This window comes from Onychostruthus taczanowskii, unplaced genomic scaffold (genome assembly GCF_017590055.1).
Source record: "Onychostruthus taczanowskii isolate IOZ18803 unplaced genomic scaffold, ASM1759005v1 scaffold8, whole genome shotgun sequence".
NCBI lineage: Eukaryota > Metazoa > Chordata > Aves > Passeriformes > Passeridae > Onychostruthus > Onychostruthus taczanowskii.
Window position 1 is genome coordinate 13,708,848 of NW_024505892.1, and position 24,802 is coordinate 13,733,649.

Below are 24,802 nucleotides of genomic sequence, written 5' to 3' on the forward strand. Positions count from 1 at the left end.
AATCTGTAGCACCCACTGATAATCAGCATAGTGGATACTTCTCTTGGAAGTTTGTTACTTGTGCAGAGTTGGTCAAGTTTGTGAAATCGTTTTCCTTTGTGAAACAAAAACTTTGCTTGACAGTTTGTTTAATAAGGAAAAAAATCACAAGTACACTGAAAAAAATAGCATTAATGTTTGCAGAGACTGACTGCAAAACTCCAGAGTCTGTATTGACTGAGGATGTGGGTGAAATTGATTCCTTTGTAAAAGTTGTACAGGTACTGTTCTACACCTTGACTTTACTGGTCTGTGATTGAACATTACTATCAATGTAAACAAACCAGACGCCATCTATAATACACAAAATAAGTTGCCTATCATAGATATTCTCTGCACTAAAGCTTCTCTCAAAGTTGCCAAGCATCCACCTGAAGGAGGATCCTCTGAGAGCTATGTGGTGCAGTCAGAACCACCCCTGCTTTATTACTCTTTTTTTTTTTTTTTTTTTAAATTTTATTTTATTTTAAGTGTTTGTAGAAATCTTAGGTTTTCCATCTACTTGAAGTGCTCTCTCTGATAGCGGTGCCTGGGGCATACACAGTGGAAGTGGCAGTGCCCTGTGTTAACATGGAAATGCTGTTTGTTTACAGTCTTGAGTCACTGAATCCTTCCTGTCAAGCCGAAAGCTTTCATTATAATGCAGGCACTTACCATCTCCACAGCCTGCTCTTGAGTGGCATCAAAACATAAGCTGGAATTTGCCATTATTATTGTCATATGCCTCAGAGTTCGTGAATGGGCCGTGGAACCCAAAGCCTTGGGCACTGAGTGACATGTTTGGTCTTTTGGAGAAGCAATTCTGCCTCTGGTCCAGCATTTGCATCTCTGAGACAGCTGTCACAGCTGCTCCCAGTAATGTTGACTGTCATGTTTTTAGTGCAAAAGCACCTCATCTGGATAGCTAGGCAGTGGTTACACTCCACATTTCACAGATTTTCTCTTTGTTCTGTATCAGTCTGGCCCTTCTTCAGAGTTGGTGCTGAGAGCCGGTGGCTTTGGGATGGGAAGTGGATGGGGCAGAGCAGACACCTTTGCTTTCCTGCATTCATGTCCAACTCAGGCCCTTGGTCGCTGTAAAGGGCAGCCCCTGCTGCCCTGCTGTCAGCCCTGGATCCCAGCGCCAGGACCGTCCACAGGATTCTTGCGCCTGCCACTGTGGAGGGGCAGCTGCTGAGCAGGAGGAAATGAGTCTCAGCAGGCACAAATCTATTGCCTGTGTTTTTATTCTTTCAATTTCTTTCAAATAGAAAACAATCTGAACCGTTTCTGAGGATGAGGGGTATAAATCTGTCTGCTGCTATTTATACTGTGCTCGTCACTGCAAGTGTCTAAATGCTAAAAGTATATATTTGCTGCCCAACCTGAGGTGGTCTTCAAGCCACTTGGGCTGTCACGAGCGGGCATGTATAAGACCAAGAGCAAAGAGTCCTGGGGGATGTCCAGGTCTCATTCTTCCTCCTGCTCAGGTTGGGGCAGATTGGTGCTTAAGCTTGAGGCTCCTGGGGCATTGGGAGGGTGGTGAGATGGACCTTTCTGCTTGACACAGTGTTGAATGGTGACCCAGAGGAGTGACTTGCATCAGTGCAGTAAGGATCTGCCTTATTATCCATTAACACTGAAAGGGAACTTTTTGTGTTCCGAGCCTCACAGACAGCACTGGGAGCATTCTGCTTGTTTGGGTGGGTAGACAGCAAGAACAAGGACATAAAAATGGATGTGTCTGTTCTGGCTAGTTATTTTAATAAATAACTTCCCCTTGTTTTTATTTGAATAATAAGATATCCCTTTTCTGTCTGATCTCTTTCAAACATTCACTTTCACCATGCGTGCCTACATGTTATTCTTTATTCCCATATTCTACATGGACATTCAAACAATATTAAAACCACTGATTCATTTAAATACTCTTTAAACTGTTGTTGTTAGTCATTTTTGTATTGACCGAATTTTCATCGGTAATATTGTTGGCAGCAGTCCATGTCTGCCTGGCTGGAGGCCAGTTTAAGCTAGGCAGGATGAGCCCTATTGTTCAGCAGACTTGGATTTTGTTAAACTCCCTAACAGAAATATGTGTCAGGAGATTTGCAGCTATAAATTGGATCATGTTGGTGAGGTTGGGAACTCGCTCAGTGCGAAATTGAACATTTCGCCATGCCTGTTGCTAAATGTGTTTGTGCATGTTTCCTCCATGGGTTTCAAAAAATAAAAGGAAAAAGAAAAGAAAAACATATGAAAAAAGCTAGACCTGTTGAGCTCTGTCTTTACCTTATACAGCTGGTACTTTCTTTGATGTTGAGTGGTTGAAAAATGCAGCAATGCTTGGTTTTGTGCACAGAAATGCTAAAAGCAAGTGTGTTTTCCCTTTTCTCTCTGTGTGTTACAGGCAGTCAGATGCCACCGCAGCCTCCTGGCAGCCAGTCAGAATCCAGCTCCCACCCTGCCTTGAGCCAGTCACCAATGCCACAGGACCGAGGTTTGTTAGGTGTTGGGGCTTTTTCAGTTGGTGCCAAATGCAGCCTTCATTTTAAGTTGCACGTTAGCAATGTGAGATTTCCTGGAATTTCTTTTCTTTTCCCAGGGAAAAATAATGACAGTCTTCAATGTAAAAAGCTTGGGGGGTTTCCATCTCCAGGGAAAGAGCAAGTGAATAGCAGGTTTTACCAAACTATAATTGAAAATAAGGTTTTATCAAAATGCAGTGAATGTCCAGGGTATAAAGGCAGTTTCTGTAAATACTTGAGTCATGTCCTGGAGAATACAGCTCTTCATTGTCCATCTTGGAATTAAGACACAGATAAAGAGTACTAACTAGGAGCAGTTTTGCTGCTGTTCTTAGAATTGTGATCTCCAATATCCTTGCCTGGACACAATAGTCCTCTTGCCAGTTCTAGGATAAAATATCTTTAAATACAAAGGGAAATCAAATATTTAGGTCAAATGGTTCAATCGTTTGGAAATTTTGCCATGGAAAACCTTGCAACTGTTCTAAAAGGGTGCTCTCTACCATGTGCTCACAAAAATAAGCAGAGCATTTTAAAGTTAAATTTACCTTTTATAAACTTTAAGCCCTTTTTCCTTTCACCTCCTTTCTCCCTAGCTCATGGAATACAGTTGTCACAGCTTTGTTGCGTGGCCATACGTGCAATCAACTGCTGTAAACCGGGCATCCTGTCCATGCAGTGGTTAACATGTGCCAGTGACAGGCTTGCAAAACAGACACATGATAACTGTGATAAACATGGAGTTATTTATGAAATGCCCCTCCTAAAATGTCTTGCTTCCAGAAATATCCCAAGTAGCACCATATGGGGATACCATAAATACAGAAGTTTTCTCACAGTGAAAGAAGTTGAACTCACAGAATGACAAATTTCTGGGATAGCATCCAGGAGGAGCTAAGAGGACTCACAAAGAAGAGCAGAGAGTCTTAATTTTTGCTATTTTTCTGGGTTGAATGTCCCCTCCTCCAGGAATGCTGATTAATGAGAACATGAAATACAGAATTCCATGCTGATTTGTTCTGTTTCCTTATCCGTCATTCTTTATACACAGTTGTTAGTGCACGGACATATTTTCCCATTTTAAAAAATCAGAATAACATACATGTTTGGTGAAAAAAGAATGCCCTCAGTACCCAATACAAATACATGATGCTTTGTGGGATAGAAATGTCACAAGGCAGCAGGAATGGAACATCTCAGAAAGATGTGTGCATTTCCTGGCACAACTGGGTCTTGGCATAAAATGTTATAGGGCCCAGTAATAATAATCTCTGCAGGGTATGTTCCTCACCTGGCTTTGGGGACAAGTTAGGCAGGTCTGACAAAACTGGAAAGGTCAAACCTCTCTTATTCTGCTGTAGAACAAAACTGGGGTTCAGTGTATGATCAGGAGGCACACAGGTATTCAGAAGTAAAACAGAAGACAGCTACCATAACTGGGAAGTCAAACAAGTAAGTAACAGTGAGATAAGTAAAATTTACAGGTTGATTTAGGTATTTTTTTTGTCTACACAGTGAGAATTGTGAGTATGTTCTTAGAGAAAATGTGTTCAGGAATGTTGCAAGTTTTGAACACTTCCTATGCAAAATCTGGTTTAATATGCACAACAAACTTGTACAAGAAGTCCATTTGTTTCATGCAGGAGATTCAAAATTTGTAACTAGCTAGGTCATATTGATTTTGCAGAACATGTTCCCCAAAGCTTCTCTAAAGTCTGTGCTGTATGCGCATAAACATGCGTGCATTCCCTTTTGTGCCCTGTCATTGATTAGAGGCTCCTTTGAAATGGAAAACTTCACCTTTTAAAAAGGCTGTTACATTAGTTGATTCCTTTGCTTGCTTGAACTGGTTTCCACAGAACTTTAAGAAAGGAAGGAGGGGGAATGATGGGGACTCAAAGGGAAGGTGCTTGTCATTTACTAATAAAAACCTGAGCAGAAAATCGTTGCTGCTAAGGACACCTGATCCTTGGGCATCTGTTACAGTAATTTAAACTCTTGGCTTACTGATACACTTTCTCCAAAAAAAAGAGAAAAAAAATTAAAGGAAAATGAAAACAAAAACCTCAGAGACACTCCATAGGATAAGGTAATGTTTGCTTTCACACTTTGTATAGCATTTCTTTCCTTGTTCAGAGAGAACTGAATGAACAAAAGACTACTAATCATTGCTTGAGCAGAATCCTCTGCTCTCAATACTTAAAAAAATGTTATTTACCAGCTATCATGAAGATTGACCAATGGGTGGAGTCTGAGCTGTAGCACTTCAGGATGCTAAACCACTGCCTTGAACCATTAAGTTTACACTTATTTTATTGTTAAATTGTTTGATTATATTTTCCATGCTTTCCATGGTTACTCAGCACCCTTCTGGGATTTTTATGTTTGCCTGCCTAAGACTCTACATCCCTTGTCTCACAATGCAGCACGAAGCAATGACCACATTTTTACATGTGCATTCTGTGTGTGATAGTAGGGGAGTAGTAATGTACTGCATATATACAGTAATAGGAGTTTCTTGGGGAATTGAATTTTTTTGTGCTCCTCAGGTTTCTTTTTATATAGCTTATTTAATACTTTTTGTAATAAGCATTTAAATGCTTACTTCTAAAAAATAATTTTTACATTTTTTATGTCCTGCTCAAGCTGTAGAACTTACGGACCTGCTCAAGTGTAAATATATCCTGCTGTTTTAGGCACTTCTGTTCTTGTCCCACAACCGTTGTTTGATGCCCAATCAGTGAAATGGTTTTAGTTCTGCTAACACACGTTGGCTACCTAAGAAACAAGAAATTGCATTTATTTTATGTACATTACCTATTTCTTAGCTCACGTGAGCTTGGAAAGCAGTGGGACTTGAAGTCAAGTCCCATCGTAAAGAACTGTTGGAGTCAGACAGCTGTGGAGACAGACTGGTGTCAGAAGTCTCTTGGAGAAGCAGGAGTGTGTTTAACTGCTGCTGAATCCCAACAATTACCATTAGTTGGGGCTACCATAATGACAGTGTAGTCATGACTAATTGAGGTAGTCATCGAAACTTGCTTCATTTTTGGGAGGATGCACATCTTGCTCTCCATTTCTAATAGACCTCCTCCAGACTTTCCTTTATATGATCAAAAGTAGGGGTTCCATATTTTGTGTTTATTGAAATCAAGGCTCTTTTTAAACTTTCTTTGAATCTGTTCCAGAGGTAGGGCAGCTATCATAATCATTCAGCATATACTTGAGGTACACAGCCACTTGAGTTCCCTGCGTTCATCTGTATCTATTTATTTGTTTGGGTTTTGGAAGCTGTAGTTTGAGGATGTCCTTAGTAGCCAGAACTGCTCAACGAATTTGAAGTTATTTATAGGGATCAAATAGAAGCCCAGCACATCCCAACTGACCCTCTAAATTAGTTTTCTGAAGCTGTAGCCTGAAAAAGAAACCTTTGTCCTGTCCATTATCTTATACTCCCATTCTTACTTTTGTAAACTAACAGAGATTTCTGTCTGCTTATATGAACACTCACCTGTGCAAGTGCTGTTAGGAGAATATTTGTCATAATAATGTTGAAATAGGCACTTTTAGCCCTGCAGGAATGAATGGTTCCTTATGTAATTCTGAAAAAGCTTAGAAAACTTACCTGCTTTTAAATAGTATTTTCATGCTTATGCAGTTGGGTATCTAGATGTCAGGTTTCAGTCTTATATTAAAATAGTGAATTGGGAGCTCCTGAAAACCATTGAATTTAATGAAAACAGTTAATGACTTCACATTATTACTCTAGCAAGCACTGTCATAATGGGGATACTTAAAGAAGCCTTATTTATTAGTGCAAATGTATATGGGTCAGAATTAATTTTTAAGAAATCTTTAATTGTTTTCCCCTTATAATTTTCACAGCGGTACATAGTTAAATATTCATGATAATGCTGATGATATGCTAAAGGTCTGAAATAGATCTGGAGTCTCAAAAATCAACACAGGTTATTTAACCCTTTTCATCTAATGCACCATTGGGGACTTGCGGAGCGAAATCCCTGAGCACTGGAATAATTAGAAGATAGTAATGAGGATTTAATTAGTCCTTGAGATATGCTGAAATAGGACCACTGAGAACTTTTCTTTTTGGACATGGATTGCAAGCAGAATTGATGCCGTTGCAGCTGCTGTGATGTGCTGGAAAATGTATTCCATTGCTGGAGGCAGTTTCATGGCAGCATTCTGTGCTGTCAGATCTATGTGGACAGTGCCTGGAGTAATCACCTCCAAAATTGTTGAATAGAAGTTGCTGCCTTCTCCATCACCTTCTCCTAGTACCTTTTAATTTCTTTCTTTTTTATGTCATTCTTTCTGTTCTACCTTTATTTCATTCCATTGTTGACACCCAGCTTTTGAGGAGTGTTGTATAGTTGTGTGCTCTATTAAAAACATATCACAGTCAGGCACAAGGAGTCCCTGAAAACTGCTTGCTCTTAAGAGTACAGGTGTTACACTAAGCAAAATTTGGATCTTTTTGACACTGCTGCTTGTAAGGTTTATCCTCAGATCTTGTCCTTATTTAGTATTAGATCTTCACAGAAGTGATATTTATCAGTAGCTGCAATGTAGTAAATTTAAATAGCTTTTTTGGCAGTCAAGATGTTATCCAGTAAGAGGTTGTAACAGATGGGATGTGATCAGGCATTTTGATGTTCTCTTTGTGCTTCCTTACAAACACTAAGTAACAACTGAATTTCTGTAACTAAAATTCCCTAATTTACCCATTAGATTTCATACAGGTATTTTTCTCCCTTTAGCTGTTTTCTGGGCATGATTATTTGTACACAGTCATTACATAAATTCCACTGTCATGCATTTTCTTTTAACAAAATATAAATGTTTTTGCTCATGTGGAAGACACAGAATACCAATCAGGTGTTTTGCACCTACAATTCCTGATCAGATTTATGGCTTAATACTGACATTTGATGGTAGAGATTCTTTTCCCTGAAATCTATTTTCTTCTTAAAGAGGGAAATCAGAAGGAAGAAAATAGATCAAAGAACTCTTACTGCAACAAAAAAGATACTGTAGTTTGCTTTTAGATCTTAAAAAGACTTTTTCCCCGAGAATACGTTTCTTGCTCTCATTTGGGGATTTGGGATCTATTCAGAGCACTGAGGAGCTAGAGAATAAAATTATTCTTGTCATTAACATTCTTCTGCTTGCCATGTTAACGATGACACCACTTAAGGTTAAATCAGACTTGGTAATAAGTTTACTTGATGTAGACTGAAGTGTTTCAGGCTCTTAAAGAAAGATGCTTGAGACATGCATAGAGTGCAAAGCCACAGGTACGTTTGAGTGCCTCTTCTGCACACAACGTTCTCCAAGTGGGTCAGTGCAGGGGAGCTGAGCTGTCTGGTGTGCAGGAACACTCTGCCAGGCTGGGCAGAAATCATGCCGGGAAAACTGGGGTTAGAGGAACTGTGCCCTCAAAACTGTGCCCTCAACAAGCAGAAAAAGTGCATCACATAAGCAGGAAGAGCAGGGTTTAGTTGAAACAGTTTCAACTCTGCTCTGTGAGGCATCCCTTTTTTATCTCAAGGCACATGATGTAGTAGGAACATGATGCCAAGGAGAACACAGAGCAGGTCTGTATATGAAGGCAGAGCCATGCAGTAGAGCCAGGCACCAAGCTTTCTTGGTGACTCAAAAAGCTACATCTCTTTCTCAACTTAGTGAGTGCTAAATTTATTGACAGTTCTTAAAAAAGATCCGGGCCATCATTCATTTTTACCTCTGTATTTTTAATTGGATTGTAAAAGTGGAAGTGCACTGAAATGTAGTGTCAGTGTGATAAGCAGGTTTTTAAAATGTGTACACACTATTTTTCTTTGCTATTTTAATTAGCAATGCACAGCAAAAAAGCTTACAATATGTCTACTTTGATTAGTAACATCACTGGGAAGAAAAGTTCCTATTTTTCTCTCTGAGCTGTGGAGTGCATAGTTTTTTATCTGTTTGTCTCTCAAGTGTTTCAGGAAAACCTGTTTTTCTTGCCCGAAAGTATTAGAAATTATGATGCTCTGCCAAAACAGGTTAATTCTTAAAGAAGTCAATCACCATTTCAGGATGCTGGTTCCAGACTGTACTTGGATTTCAGACACACACCAGCCAATCTCAGCTTTATGTTGATCTGATTACTTGTGGCCTATGCTAAATATACAGCAGGCCATCTGCAAGAAGAATCAAAGGACAAAAGGGTATGATTTACATATGGTAAGCCATGCTGGGAGACAGCAAAACTGCAGAAGCAGGATGTGAAGTAGGTAATAATATCTGTACAATCAAAACCCAGAGTCAGTTCTCAACAAATAAATTTTGTATACTAGCAGCTGGTCATTGCACTCTTCTTGCTGATGTTAAATCTTGTTAGACTTGGAGATGAATCTTTATTTCATTTTTTAAACTAAATTGGGGATTCTCTTTTGAGATTAGGGAGCAGAATTGACTTATTCTGAGAGAGTTGCCAGCAGAGAGACTTCTCAATAGAAAAGTTTCCACTGACTTCATTAGGCAGCCATCAAATTCCCAGCCTCTGGGCTCAGGGAGCAAGATAAGCTGCAGCAGTTATTGAAGAAGAACTTGACAGAGTGAGTCAATGTTGCTGTCACACGCTTGATGTGAAGTTACTGGGTATGATCCCTGTCCCTGGGAGAGCTTCCCATCGTGGCCTATAAACTGGGAGCTGCCTGTGGTCTGCCTGTTAACAGCACCATGGTTGTCAGGACACTCAGTGCCTAAGTTAACCTTTTTATGAAGCTTCTGTAAAGATAAACAACCTCTGATATAAGACCCTTTATGTCTTTTTAAATTAATATACAGGACAGTGAGTTGAAATCTATATAATGTATATATTAATAGCTAACACTGGATAATTCCTACCGTCCCAAAGGATCCCAAAAGAATAAACACTCATCAGCTGCAAATCAAGGAAAGGAAAAAATCAGTCAAATCGTGAATCATGGTAAAAATAAGACTGAGGCAAAGGCATTTTGGGACTAAGGACAACATACTGTTTTGTGTTTTTGAAAGAAGCAATATGATTTATTTTACATGTGTGCAACAGAACATCATGTATATTTTAGTCTTATCCACAAAGTATATATAGCGATATTCAGTGTATTTACTTCATGAAAAGGAAGATTGGAGTTGATTCAGGGAACCTTTGAACAGCAGTCTCTGGGGGGGGCAAAATTTTCAAACCTGAAATTTAGACCATTAGGCCTTCAGACTTTGCACATTACACATTGTAAAATGCCGTTCCTTGCTTGCTCTCCTCCAAGATTTTCCTAAGTATGCACGTTATTAGGGAAACTTAGACAAATGTTGATTGTGCAAAGCAGACAGACTCCAGGTTTTTCGTGTTGCTGCTGAGATTCATTCGAGGGCCCAAGCTACCTGCTGAAATGCAGGATTCCCTTTGGGGGCAGCTGGAAGGGCAGGGTGGGCGCTTTTGTACTGCAGGACACCATGACCCTTATTTTTCAAGCACCATAGTAAAAGTGTCTTGTGTAAGGTATATTACAGTAACAAATGTGTAAAATGACGGACGAGCAATGTGGTTTTTGTTTAGGCTGTGCATGAACATCTCCACAAATGTCTTTCCTTCTTTGTCCTCAGTATAGCACTTAAAATTTGCATTAGAGAGCATTATGCAAGGTTTGCATTAGGAAAGGTTGGATATTTCTTCCCCGGCTACCATCTGGGTAATCTGTCTGATCCTTCCCCAGATTCTAATTTATCAATGATAGATTATATGAATTTCAAGGCTAGGCAGTAGCAGAGGGAGGTTTAGGGGTGGGAAAAATTTAAACATTATTGCATGCTATACATAGACTGGGTTTTGTAATATCAGAGAGGGAAGCAGAGGAGATTCAGCCAGTTAACCTAATAGCACAGCTGGTAAAACACTAGGGGGTCTGGGTTAAAACCTTAGCTAGGTCATTAGTTTCCATCTTCCCCAAAGCTATTCACATTGTGAAGAGAAGCAGTCAGACAAATAAACAGTGAGGAGACTGTAAGAAAATATTAAAGCATAATAAGAAAATAGTTTTAAAGAAAAATAAAACCAGTCCAGCACTTTTTCTTAAACAGAACATTGGTCTTTTTATGGAAATGAGAAATACTGCAGTGATCTTTGCAGGAAATCCTAATTTTGCTGTGATGATGTTTTCCTTTACTGCTTTACATAAGCAAAGAAACATTCTTTGTTGAATGAATGTGAAGAAATGTGGTATTTGTACTGCAGATATTAGCAGATGCCATTGTGAAAATAAATTGTCCGGATACCAAAGGGAAATCGCTGTTACTCTAGCCTAGAGAAGTTCAGATGGTTTTAGTGGTGCTCTCATGGACTTGGAGAAGCTGGCAAGGTTTATGTGGGTTTTTAAAAAAAGGGCTGAAAAAAAGAGCTCAGTTAGAAACTTGATTACATTTTTTCATGGTTAACGGAGAAACATTAGAAGAACTCCTAATTAGAAGAAGAGCAGCTCATTAGAAGAAGAAGAGTTCTCAGAAGAACTGAGAGAGTGAATGTCTGAGGAAGGAAAGTTTGCCAAAAACTGTATCGTGGATGTGCAAGCATTTGCTCTTTTTTCTCAAAGAACTTTCTCCTAAAAACATTTTGGAACTTTTTTTTTTTTTTTTTTTTTTTTTTTTTTTTTTTTTTTTAAATAGAATGTGATTGGAGAAAGAAATAAGAAATTTTAAATACTTTTTTTAGCTTTTATAAAAAATTATGCCCAAAGATATTGTATTGGTATAGTGCAGGTATTTTGTTTATTTGATTTCTTATTTCTTTTATCTGCCTATTGACTGGACAGGAATATTGAGAATTAGTATTTGCATCATCTAAATGAGATTGACACTGCAAGCTCAGGCATTCATGCTCACCATCCCATCACCCTCTGGTGTGTATTGCTAAGTCAGATGCTTTGTGTGTGTCAAACATAGGTCAAGCTGGGTATATATTAATAAGGTTGCTTTCTGGGAAATAAAAATAGGATCTGAGGTATCTTGAATGTAAAGAAGTCTTGTGCCTGCTTGCTCTAGATACCAGGGTTTTTTATGCCATATAATTTCACCTGATTAACTTAGTTTATTTTCTGGTACATGGGTCAAACCTTCACCAGTTTCTTAATTGCTGTTAATTGTTTAGATCTGTATAACATTTTTGTCTGCTTAGATTTTTTCCAGTGCGCAAATCTCTCTCACTGTGTCCTTTTCAGTGTTTATTTTAAGTAGCACCTTAGGGGTAGGTGCCATGGTATTCTTTGCCAGTGACAGTAAGTAGTTTATGGCCAGGTAGAGCTGGCCCCCCATAAGCAATAGTACAACAGTATTGTCTTAGCTCCTGCTGTCTGTGAGCCACACATCTCCGGGTTTGACCACACCATGTGAAGATGTTTTTTCAGGTACCATCTGCAGACAACCCAGTTGCATGTTTAGGGTTTTGGTGTCACAGGCTTACATGAGAATAACCAACTCTTTTCAATTACTAGAACACTTGATTCATGTGTGAGTTGTGTTCTGTTGCAGTGCTCTGAGGTGCTGACTGTGGACATGTTAACTGGGCAAAAACCCAGACGTGGTTCACCAGTCCGAAGCCTTCCTGAGCTGCCCTTGCCATCTGAAACGGGTGGGCTAGGCAGAGTTTCAGTGTGACTGTGATGTTCCTCAGCATCCTGCCGTGCTAACAGGGTGCCAAATCACAGAACAATGCTTTTCATTTGTTTAGCTTTACCCTGACATGTCTGTCTCAATGCTGTTTATCCACAGATGAGCTAGATCCGTCGTAGTTCTGTTGTATACTCTGGTAAAAATCCTGAGAGAGTGGATACAACACAAACTGATGTCTGAGGAGGGAAGGTCTGCCAAAAACTTGTGTCATGGGTGTGCAAACATTAGCTGTTTTTCTCAAGGGTACTGACCAGTGGCTTGCTAAAATACCAAGCATTGGAAATGTCTGTGTTTCTCCCCACACACAAGTTTTTCATTTAGAGGTAGTGGAAAATATCTCTTCACATATACTTAATTTTTTTGAGCTGATTCATAAGTAGAGGATTTTATGTTATTTTCCCCTAATTAGTTGATCATCAGTGTATGCATCCAATCTGTTTCTACTTTTCTTATTCCATGATTTTCAGACTAATAATCCTGTCTAGCTAGTAATAGCTCTTTCTTTAGCCTCTGCTCTTGAACAAGGGGAACTTCCTTACTCAGAAAGGTTCCTGAGTTGTTTTGGTCCCAAGCTCTGTAACTAAGCATGCCCCTCTAGAAAGAGCTGTAGCCCAGTGTACTTTTTTCTTAGGTAAGTTCATTTTTACAATATACTGTTGCACATTATACCTTTCCTTAACTTTTATTTATCAGATGCATAAGTTAAGGGTGGTCTGCTATCACTGTAAACTCCAAAGTTTTTGTGTGCTTATAATGAGTAAGTGTTGCACATGTTTCTGTTCGTTCATTAAAATCAATGGACTACTCCTGGCTAAATCAAAAGACCTCTCATTGACTGTGGTTAAAGTGTGTGCCAGTAGACAGTTGCTGTCCATCAACTGATATGTAATAACCTGTTCCTTTGCAGTCACTTCCTTTTTGTTTGAGCTTCTACTTTTCTGTAAGGTTTTTTCATATTCAAGAAAAGATTTTAAAATATCAAAAGAATCCATCTGAGGTTTTACAGCAGCAGCCAGCACATTCAGTGGGTGTTTTCCATGGGTAGTGGTAAGGTGATAGTATTCAAGAAAGAGGTGGGTTTGTATTGGTCAATGTGTGTGTGTAAGTAAGACAACCTTTGAGCAATTTCATGAAGCTTTAGTAATTTAGTGTTGTATATCTGTTTTGTGTATACATATGCCTGAAGGAAGGGCAAGGTTTTAAATTATTTTTAAAAGGCATCATTGGTGGTATTAGCAAAATGATGTGCATTACCAAGTTTTAGTACTCTTTACAACAAGAGAAGTTTCATTTTTGTCTTTTCCTTCAAACACTTCTCTCACAAAGCACCGCGTGGTTTATTTTTCTCTGTATTTTGCTAAAAAGAAAGAAAAAAAAATAAAATGCTACCTGACCATTTTTAAATGCTATATGTAGGTTCAATTTGAACATGCAAACATATTTTATTATTGTTACAGTGTGATCATTGTTAATAGTATGCTGCTCTTCCACTGAGAACAAAAAAAAACAACCCTGCAAAGATGACTCTGCAATGTTAAAATGGTGTTTTAATACAGTCATTCTTCACGTATGTAAATGTAGTAAAAAAGCTAACTCAAAAGGAAAAGAATGCTTCTGGCAGGGTCACTTTATTCGGCTACTTCTGAAATAGCTTAGTTTGCCAAAACCCACTCAAGTGTTTTTTCAATAAGTAATCTTTTGTTGTGATGGCAAGTAAAGCATCACCTCTACCTCATTTTATCATTAATATTAAGGGAAGGGAGTAGATTTGTTCACTGATGAGTATGTTGCCACTGCAATTTTAAAGGCTTAATTCATAGCTGTTTCCTAGCAGTTTAAAAGACAAAACAACCCACCTTGTTGTCACAGGGGTTGACATGTCAGATGCAGTCTGGCTGTTGAATCACTTCAGTGCCATTATTCCAGTGCACCTCTAATGCAATCCTACTTCCATTCTTTACAGAAGAAAACTTTATCTTAAATCTAATTTTCTGGAAAGAAAATTTATTTCTTTTTGTATCGGCTATAAAATGAAGTTGAACACTAGGGAAAATGTGTGTAAATAAGGAAAAATGAATGTATGCCAGCTGCTGCCTTTCATTTCTGGTAAGATTTTTAGAATTGATGTTGTTTTTTTCTTTATGATGCATGAATGTTAATGTATTGACCAGGAACCCTTTTCTCTGTAAGACATGTGAGCTTTCTGCAAATACTTAAAACACTTCAAACTCATGCACTCCTCTCTGGACGTTGACTGGGCTTTCACGGAGGTTGATGAGGTTAGGCTCCTCTATATTGTAATGGAATCCAGATCACAGTAAGAACTGTTCTTTGCTGCTCCACATCTCATCTATAGCTGAAAGGACTCCTCTCCTCTCTGGAAGGAAATTAGAAAATGTCCTGTTTTAACATCACGCTTCAGTGTACCATATAGACAGCAGCTGAGCATAGTATAGCATAGATATTCTTCCTGAATTTCAGGATTCATTTTCCTTAATTCTTTATCTTCCTTCAAGAGAAAATAGCAAAGCCAGCCTTGATTTGAGAGGAATCCTACACCCTCTGAGATGATGAAACTCATACATCACATCAAAAGCATTTTAGGAGTGTGTTCTTTTTTTGTTGTGTTAAACATCTTTATGAAACTAAGGCTAGCGCATGAGTTTGAGTAGTATCACACAGTTATCTCTGCTCTTGAGTTACTGGCATGCCGCCAGCTTGGTTTTGGCCAGTGTTCCCTGAGCCACAGCCCAGAGCATGGATAAGGCAGGACAAGGGACTGTGCCCAGAAGCCATACAGATAAGATGACCAGGACTGAGTGGGAAGGTTTATCTGGATGGACACAAGTGTCCTACTCTCTTCCTGGCATGCTTGATTCATGACTGTACACATAGCTGTACACTCTATTCCACAGCATGCAAAATTAATGAGGAGGAGTTTACTGAAGAGGTCATTTGAGTAGAAACATTTATTTTTTACTTATTACTCTGGTCCCTTTAGAAGTCTTTTTGACAACAGCAGAGCTGGTTAAAACTGATAATCTCCATGTTTTTCATTAGACATTAGTCCATGTTCTCCATTAACTTCAACAACCACCAGCCTCCTGCAGCACTACTGGAAATTCCTATACCAGTAGCTGTTCAGTATATCACCCTTCCTGGTGGTGTTAAGAAAAGTACTCCTTACAATAATAAAGGGGCTGAAAAACCTTGATCACTAGTGCACTGTTTGGAAAGTTAGCTACATAGATTAAAAGCTGAACAGAAAAAAAACCCTCACTTCTATACCAGACACAGGAGTAACTTTATTATCTTTATAATAAAAATCTTAGTGTGACCAGTACGAATTTTTTCAATCAAATGGATCCCACAAGAGTGATATATATGGTGTATGTCAGGAACATGGGCTTTGGTTTTGTACAGACAAACAGTTGTAGTAGGTTTCTAAATTACTTACAACACTGTTAACAGAATACATAGGCGTTGTAATAAGAGTGTGCCCAGAGTGGGACTGCTTTAAAAATCAAGGGATCTGTTTCAAAATAAAGCTAAATGGAGAAGGTCATGCAAGTTTTCCTTTGCAGAAGTGTGGAGTTTTCTAACCAGTACAGACCAGTTTCCAGGCTGCCATTTTGCATTGTTTTTTGCTGTGTCATATGTCAGTGTCCACTCTACCTCCAGAGCAAGTGCCAGGCTTTGACTTTGCAGTTCAGGTGTGATCAAGTTCCTTGTCTTGGGGATTGCACAAAGATGAGGAAAAATTGATGCATATTCAGCAAATCTTGCAATTGGAGTTTTAGCACAATATGGGTTGAGCTGTTCATAGCACAAAAGAACTGGGCACAAGAGGTGCAAAGTTATCTCATCTCCTGGTTTTTCTCCTTACAACCTGCAGCTCAGTGTTTTCAGTTATGAGTCTGATCACATGTCTGGATATGGCTCAGAAAAAATTACCTCTTCATTAATCAGGCATTGTGTGTCTGGGGGTGGGGAGAGGGTGATGTTTGGGGCTAACCAGTGGGAGGACATCCCAGCCCTGTAGGAGAGTCATCCTTTGGTGCTGCACCCCGGAGCTCCCTCCTCACCCATCACGGTGGCAGCACAGCACAGCCAGAGCTGGCCTGTGGTGTGTGCAGGTTTTGCCTCGAAGGGAAACGGAAAGATGAAATTTAATATGCGAGCAGAACAGGAAAGAAAGCGGATTTCCTCCAGAAATAAAAAAAAAACGAGCTAAATTTTGCCAGCACATCCTCTTGAACATTCAAAGCAGCACTAAAACCTTTCAGGGTACAAAACATCAGAAAACCAGCATCCCTACATAGACATTTCTTGGGCACAATTGCAGGATTTTTCCCAGTTGATGAAAACTTTAAACCCTGCCTCAAAACCCTCTTCTTCCTTCATTTAATAGGCTTAGTTCTCTTCCTTCATGTGAAGCTTCTAAATTTGATACTATTTCACTAGGTCTTGTGCTGTCACTTTTGAACATTAAATTAAATTGGGATTCATTAATACATTAACAAAAGGGAAGAAGGAGAGAATGCAATGGAATTTGCAGGGGAAAGACTAGAAGAAGGACCTAGAGAACAAATATATAACAAAACAACTGTTATTTCTGGCTGGTATGACTACTCTTCACATAGTGGTAAATTTTTGCTCTGGTGAGTTTGTTGGCAATAAAGGAGTATTTACAGTGGGTTTCTATATGCTGAAGTGAGGCATTTTGGTAGCAACATATAATTTTGAAGATGTGATACTCCCACCATAAGTCATCAGGCAAATTCCCTAGTACTGCTGTTTAACTAATGCACATAATTGCCCTTATTTTTTTTCCCTAAAAGTTGTTTTAGTTTCAAAATTAGCACCCATTTGTAAATAAGCTGGACTGCCCTGTCTTCATTTACAAGTAAAGGTTTTCAAATATTATGTACAGGTTTTGGTGGTTGAGACATCATTGTTGACTTGGAGATGTGTGTGGTTTTCTTTGGATGAACAACAGCAGTTTTCTGGGTATTCTTAGTCTGAAGTAACTGAAGAGGGTTGGTCTATTTTATGCCAAAGGTTTTTTTAAAATGAAGGAACAGTTACCTGAATATTAATTTTTGCTTTGGTGCTTTTCTCCCTATAGGTTTTATGGCAGGCATACAGAGGAACCCCCAAATGTCACAGTATGGACCTCAACAAACTGGACCTTCCATGTCACCACACCCCTCACCTGGAGGTCAAGTGCATCCTGGAATTGGTAGCTTTCAGCAGAGTAATTCAAGTGGTACTTACGGGCCTCAGATGAGCCAGTATGGACCACAAGGTAAAATGCTTGCTGGTGATAGATACAATAGTTTACATATATTTTTTACAATATATATATGCAGTGTGTATGTGAGTATGTATGTTAAAAACAACAAAAACACACACACAACAGTCTGCATTAAAAAAAAAAAAATCAAAATCCTAAACAAATAAAGCTGCATCCAAAGGTGGAGCTGCACCTTGTGGGGGAAACTGTTTCTGCACCTTTCTGTGTATAAAAATAGTGACCTTAAATTAGGCAAGGAAATGAAGAATCTGTGGCATTGCCAGGTCTATTGTTTAGGAGCCCAAGCATGTCATCTCTGTGATGAAGCTGCATTTGAGCGAGCATGGAATAAGGGTCACAACACCACTCCCACAATAGGACTTCTTTTCTTGGATAAAATCCCAAGGCCAACCTGAAATTGCGTGGTGACTTTGAGGGTAAATTCTTCTAACAAGCATAATAATACAGTGGCTACTGTGGAAATAGAATATTGAGCTCTAATGCATATGGTTTGTGAATCTTAACTAACCCTTCAGACTGAGAGAGACAGTTCCTTTTATTTTGCTTGTTTGACAGAATTGGTGGGGGAGTGAACCAAAATAGAATACACAGTTTCTGCCCCTGGACAACCTTGAACTTGTCTATTGTTTTGCCTTTAATGGATAACCTTTATAAAGTATGCATCTGTTTAGGGGTTTAATGAAGTTGAAGTCAAGCCATGGCATATATAAGGGTCAGTATTTTCTTTAGAGGTACATAAAGAAGCTTTTCTCTTTCAGCACTTCCTACTGTTGCTTTCTTACTTAAAAGCCTCAGAAAGGACTTGAGCCAGTGATGGGAATTTCTGTAGGGCTCAGTGACTCTCCCGTGCTAGCAAGGATGGTTATTTTAGTCTCGCAAGTTTCTGAGAACTAGTTCTGATGTTTGTTTGCAAGAAGCCTTGCTGCCCTATGCAATGCTCCTTTCCGTTTCATCTCTGGGTAGCATTTGGTTTAGTGTTCTGAGCACGGGGCTACAAGCCAAGATTTCCCAGTTTCTAATTTTGGCTCTGCCTTTTGCATCATCTTTCAGCTTAGGCAAGTAGATTCATTTCTCTACTTTGCTTTCCTTTACTGCAAAATGGGGCTAGTAATGCCTTATAGCCATGTGTGAAGATTAATTACCTAACTCCAGTTGACTGGTGCTTTCCTTTTATTTGGAAAGCATTTTGTGGCCATAAAATTCTGTCCAAGTGCTTATTTTTATCTGCACAGTGAGCAACTAGCTTAACTGGTAAAAAATCCAGTGGATTTATGATGTGCTATCCTGACTTCCAGCTGTACTGCTGCTGCTGAGATTCTGGACCATGGGAATAGTGGGTGTCAAGTGCAGTAAAACATTAGCCATCCACACTGATTGAATGGAAAGGTTTTTGTACTAAATCAATGCATTTAAGTAACACGCCAAATACTGTTTTCTTTTTTTGCTTGAGTTCAGCAGTTCTTTTCCTCCCTGTGTAGATGAAAGTGCCTATGTAATGATTTTATGGGTCATGGTCAGGAAGAAACTGCTATTAAAAAGTGAACTTGAGGGACAGGAAGAAAATGAGCATCATTGTCATTAACAGACCATTTCAGAAGGGTTTGGTGAATAGTGTGATGGATGAAAACCATGTTCTTCTGCCAGTGCTTGGGAAGTACCAGTGATTCTGTGCACTGGTCATCATAAAATTAGGGCCTTGCAGACTGTCAGCTCTATAGGTAAAAATTAGACCAAAAGAATACTACATTTTCACCAGATTGATCTAACCACCAGGGATGAAGATAGTCATATTTCCAAGTTATGTGTTTACCTGGACTTAAGGTATTAATGGCATTTTTTCATTTTAAATTAAAGTAATCCATAATTGCAACTCTTAACATACCCTATTACAAAGCATAATCGTATGCCAGCAATGATGAATATATAATAATGTTATCCCATTTGCCTTTCTCTGCCAAAACAGGAAATATATTAAAAATTACCTGGGTTGAAACCAAGTTCTTAAATTATTAAACTAAAGTAATTCTCACAGATGTGATTTGCTTTCCATGTTTTGTTCACATAGGCCTTCTTCCAGAATATTGTTACGTTTAGGCTGGGTTTGACAGGACTACTTGTATTTTCATATGTGCATCAAAGCATTCTGGACACTAAGCTTTTGATCCAGCTTTGAATACTGGATTTCGCTATGTGCTGTCCTGAAAACAATTGCTCAAGGCTAGTGTCCTCTATGCAGTGAAATTGCTCACCATAGTAAAGACGAGACCATTAAGTTTGGACTGGAAGTATTAGCCCCCAGTTCATGAGAGCAGAATGATCCATTTCATGCCTATGGTTGATTTATTTGATTTTCATGTGTTTACATGACACTTAGAACTATAATAAGAGCAGAATATATTTTCCCAGGAAGCAGTTCTGTACTGGGTCCTAGTCCAATTCTGTGAAACCATTTCCTCCAAAAAACAATAAATGGCTTTGGCTCCACACTTCTGTGTGTCTGGGATACAACACAGGAGCATATAGTACAGAAGATTAATTTTAATTTTTTATTAAATCCCAGCATTTTCCTGTCCCCAAGAATTACATTAAAAAAAAAAAAAAGGCAGAGAGAGGATGGAAGTTGTTACTGAAAGAATCTCTTTGGTTTGTATTTGGGCAACATCTAGCTCAGGGGCTAATGAAGCTCTGGTCTATGACCTGAGCATCAGACTGCTGCCACAGCAAAATGTCCCTTAAATGCACTCTGGAGAGCAGTCAGATGCCGTAGTCAGTTGGATCTTTTAAGAGTGGGGCAGAGAAAAGCTTCCTGTGAATCAGTAAAATGTCTCAGAAATGCATCCAGTCTTCGTAACCTTTCCTACTCAATTCAGCAGTAAAGTTGTTCTGTTGGGGTATAACAAAGAGAGAAATCAGTACTGAATTTGTTTGAACCGCAACCCCAGAGCTTCACTGTAAGTTAAACCCCCTTTTGCTTGTGATAAAGTAGTATGAATTTGGTATTTGTGCTTTTAATGTTGGACTCATTTCACAAAAGCACTTTGCTGTCTAGTTCCCACTGATTTTAATGCTAGATTTTAATTAAAATGGTAGCACTTAAGGATGAGATGCCCTGAGTATCTTGAGGGTCTGGACCTCTGAGTCCAGACCCATGTATGCAAGAGTCTGTAGAGCTAAGACTTAAATATCGACTGTATCTTACTGAAGTCTCCTAGGTTAAGTAGTTCACAGGAATTCAGAACAACACATTTAAATTGTCTGTAGAAGAATAGCTTGGTGGTTAAGTGCACTTGTAAAAAATTCTAGAGCTATTCTAAGATGCTCTTTTTAATATGGTGAATCTGATCTATGTCTAAAGCAGAGAGCAAAGCTAACAGGTAGTTCTCAAATCTCCCTCCTTTTAGTTTGCCTAGAAATGGCAAGATCTCAGAGCACTTTGTTCAGCAAACCTGAACAAAGTGGACCAGACTTTCAGCAGTAAGTATGAACATCTGTCTTTGGCAGGTTGTTAGTCAGTTTTTTTATACTTTATCTTCATTACCCTTTTTTTTTTCCTCTTGATTCCTGTTACAGCATTGCTTTTTCTCATGCATTAGAGATGTTGTCTCTCTTGGTACAATTCTACTCTGCCAAGGGGGAGTTGGAATCAAAAATCCCTCAGATATGGAGGGGAGGAGTTGTTCAGTAGTACTGTGCAGCCGCTGTTGCCAGCCTTGTACCCACTTGAAAAGTGTGGGCTCTTGAACTTGGCTGCCTGACACGTCCAGCTGATGTGGGCTGGCCTAGCATCTGCTGCATTCATTGTGTTTAATGCTGCATCCATCTGTTTTCTGTCAAAGCCACTGCCAACAAATTACTAATCTATTAGAGAAACATGGAAATAAGATTGCACTCCTCATTCCTGGCAATTCCTCTTGTATTTTGTTTGGCTTTTATTTTTCCTTTTTTTTTTTCCTGTGGTCTGGGAAAGGTATAAGAATAGCTAGTACTTGAAGTATTGAGGAAATGCTTAGGGAAAGAAAAAGATGGAAAAAAACATTGAAACTTGTTTTCCTGACCAAAAAAGATGTGACTTCCCTGTGCATCTTGTATCCCTGAAGATAAATGATTAGGAGCTATTTTAACTGAGCCACATATATTTTTATGGAGAAGATTCCACTGTTTTTTCTGTGTTGCTGGAAAAGCCAAAGCACATAAGATTACATTTTTTGTCCCAATTCAAAATAGCATCAAAACAGCAGTAGTGTTTTAGCATTGGTGTTTGCTCCTCCACGCATGCTGCTGAATGTACTTTGTAAACCCTAAAATGACAAAACAAATTGTCTTTATGTAAAGTGCACTGACAGTAGCTCCCAGTGATCATGGATATCAGGTCTGCTAGCCTAGGGAGAGAGTTTGCTTCACTTTGGGAAGTAGTGTTACTAATAACATGTACATAAGATGTGCTAACTGCTGTGCATAATCTTTGAGTGCACATACACACCATCCTGCTGTATTACTTTTTTTTTTTTTGCACAAAGCAACTGGAAACCCAGAGCAGCATCCAAGTTGTGTGCTGTTGCCTGTAACACATAGCAGAGCAGTGTGAAAGTGGTCAACCCTTCAGTCTGTAGTCACTTATGCTGGATCAGATGCATGGCTTGAGCTGGTCTCAGCAACTAAAACTCTGGCTGAGGGCGATGGCTCACTGAACGGAGAATAGTCAGCTGCCAGCAGCCAAGCCTAGAAGAGGAGGAGAAGTGACAGGGCAGACTTAAGACAGCATAAAGCTGAATCTGCAGCCTTTCGTATCTGCTGAACCACATACTGGGGATCCTTCTGTGAGAACCCCCAGGCAGAAACTTGGATTTTAAAGCAGAAGAGGATGGTTGCTTCATTTCCTTGGGAAGCGTAAGTCTCATGCGTTCTCATCGAGGAGATCTTGTAGTAGAGTGAGTCAGTTACAGACTGAGAGGAGAAGATTAGCAAAAGCACAGCAGCAGGAGCATATGAATTAATTATGTGTGCATTCAAATGATGGATGAATATGTTTATTTTAAATACAAACGGGAGTTGGATGCCACCAACTCCTCTGCCTGGTAGCTGAGGCCTGAGAGGCATGGCTGATCTGCACAATCGCAGGAAGAGTCCAAGGGCTTCTGCCTTCGAATAAGCGTGGGAACATCTGAGAGTAGTGAGGAAACTCTGCTTTGTGGCATCCCACAGGGAGGGAATGGGTCGTGTTTCCACTAATCTGGATGAGATGGAAATGAAGAAAAGTCAAAACTGATGACTGCAGTAGTGCAATGTGATATGTTTCCTAAAATAGTTTTCTATCATATCTTTAGCTTTCTCTTTTTTTTTTCCCTCTTTCTCATGCTGCCTGGGTTTGTTTCTGTAACATTGCATGCTGTACACTTGATTTTTCTTGAGATTTCAACATGACAGGAAAACCAGCACTCAAATGAGTTAAGCTGCTGCAAGCAGAGCACTTTACTCTAGTGACAACACAGATTGGGTTCAGCCAGGATTCCATGCTGTCCTTCATAAGGCACCTGCTTATATGAGCATCTTTGTACTGTTGTTGCTTACTTGTGTAAGACTAGTTTTCTCAGAGGAGTTGCACTGTAAGCTATCACCCCTTATGCTGACATAGCCAAACTGAACTTACTAGAAAAGCAAGATGGGGCAGGAGAGAGCAGGAATCTTTCTTGGACCCCAGCAGTTATCCTCACCAGTCACACCAAATCATCGCTGTCTTAAATGGGCAGAACAGTTAGGAAGCTGAAACTGCAGAAAGACAAAGGAATGAGAACATGAAATTGCAAAAATAAGATTCTCCCTTGAACTTACGTAGTGGGCTTCTTACATGCCACATATCTCTACTGCGTAAAGCAGCTGTGTACATTGTGCTGTGCTGTTACCCCTCTGGAGGCTGTACTTTTCTTTATTTCCTGTTGTCTTGTAACTTACAGACAGAAGATGTTTGAGGGTACATGAAAATCAGGTTCATAGCATCATTAGGTTGGAGGGGTGCTCAAGAGGTGTTCTTGGCTGACCTTGTATTCAAATCAGGGTCAGATAAAGGATCAGACCAGGTTACTCTTGGCTTTATCCAACTGGGTTTTGAAAACCTCCATGCAGGGAGTCTGCATAACTTCCTTGGGCAGTTTGTTCCACTGCTTCTCTGTCCTTGTGTAAAAGTGTTGTCCTGACTTTGAGGCCAGCATGGGTCACTTTAGTTCACATGTGTAAGTCCTGCATCTGCTGACTTCCTAAACAGAAACATTTGCTCCAAAGTTTTAATGTTTTTCTCTGTGCTTTTTATCGTTTTGTTCAGGAAACTACTCCAGACCACCGACGTACAGCGGTGTCCCCAACACAAGTTACAGTGGCCCAGGACCCGGCATGGGTATAAATGCCAACAGTCAGATGCATGGACAGGGGCCAAGCCAGCCTTGTGGTTCCATGCCCCTGGGACGGATGCCATCAGCTGGGATGCAGAGCAGACCATTTCCTGGAAACATGAGCAGTATGACCCCCAATTCTCCTGGCATGTCTCAACAGGGAGGCCCTGGGATGGGCCCACCCATGCCAACTGTGAACCGTAAGGCACAGGAGGCGGCTGCTGCAGTGATGCAGGCTGCTGCGAACTCCGCTCAGAGCAGGTATGCATTCAGGTGAAAGCAGTTTAAATAAGTAGGAACATTTTCCTTGGCATTTCTGAAGTAACAGCACTGTAGAGGTGTGTGAATGTGGATTTATACATGTTCTAGCTATGCCCTCATCTCTGGGAGGAGATGGTGTGTCCAAAGAGTACTTTTTTTTAGTCATCTCCTTTTCTTAAGGAGAAAGCATGCTAACCTGTTTGTTGCCATCCTCTCAAAAATCACTTGTGACAATGGTTACAGTGGCCACTTCGAGTTTGGTTCTTGGCATTACAGTTTTAGGAAAACCCAGAGGATTGCAGTGCCATTTGACAAGCCCTCTGCAACTTTAAACTTTTTTCAGTCTCTATACTTTTTTCTCTCTGGTAAAGAGAGGGCCAGCATGTCCTCAGCAGCTTACCCCTGCCAGAGAGCAAGGAAGCTTGTGAAGCTGCCCATCAACTCTTGCATCTACTGCCCATGTTTTGAGCAGCAGCAGTGCTGATGGCAGTTCTTTCTGTGGGATGTTCTTGCTCCCAAGCAGGCCTGCAGAAAGGGAGAGGAGGGCAGGCTGAGGGGGGCAGCTGGAGGGGAGAGGCAGAGGGAAACAT

At 39.8% G+C, this 24,802-nt stretch overlaps 1 protein-coding gene across 6 annotated transcripts in view; it reads left to right on the plus strand.

Moving 5' to 3' along the window:
* ARID1B (AT-rich interaction domain 1B) overlaps positions 1 to 24,802 on the plus strand; it is a 326,090-nt gene that overhangs the window by 242,175 nt on the left and 59,113 nt on the right. For all 6 annotated transcript variants that reach the window (XM_041423655.1, XM_041423657.1, XM_041423654.1 and 3 more), the window contains 3 exons: positions 2,426 to 2,515; positions 17,380 to 17,559; positions 23,885 to 24,212. In XM_041423655.1, the coding sequence (XP_041279589.1) occupies positions 2,426 to 2,515; positions 17,380 to 17,559; positions 23,885 to 24,212 (598 nt within the window). The remainder of the gene's footprint in view (positions 1 to 2,425; positions 2,516 to 17,379; positions 17,560 to 23,884; positions 24,213 to 24,802) is intronic.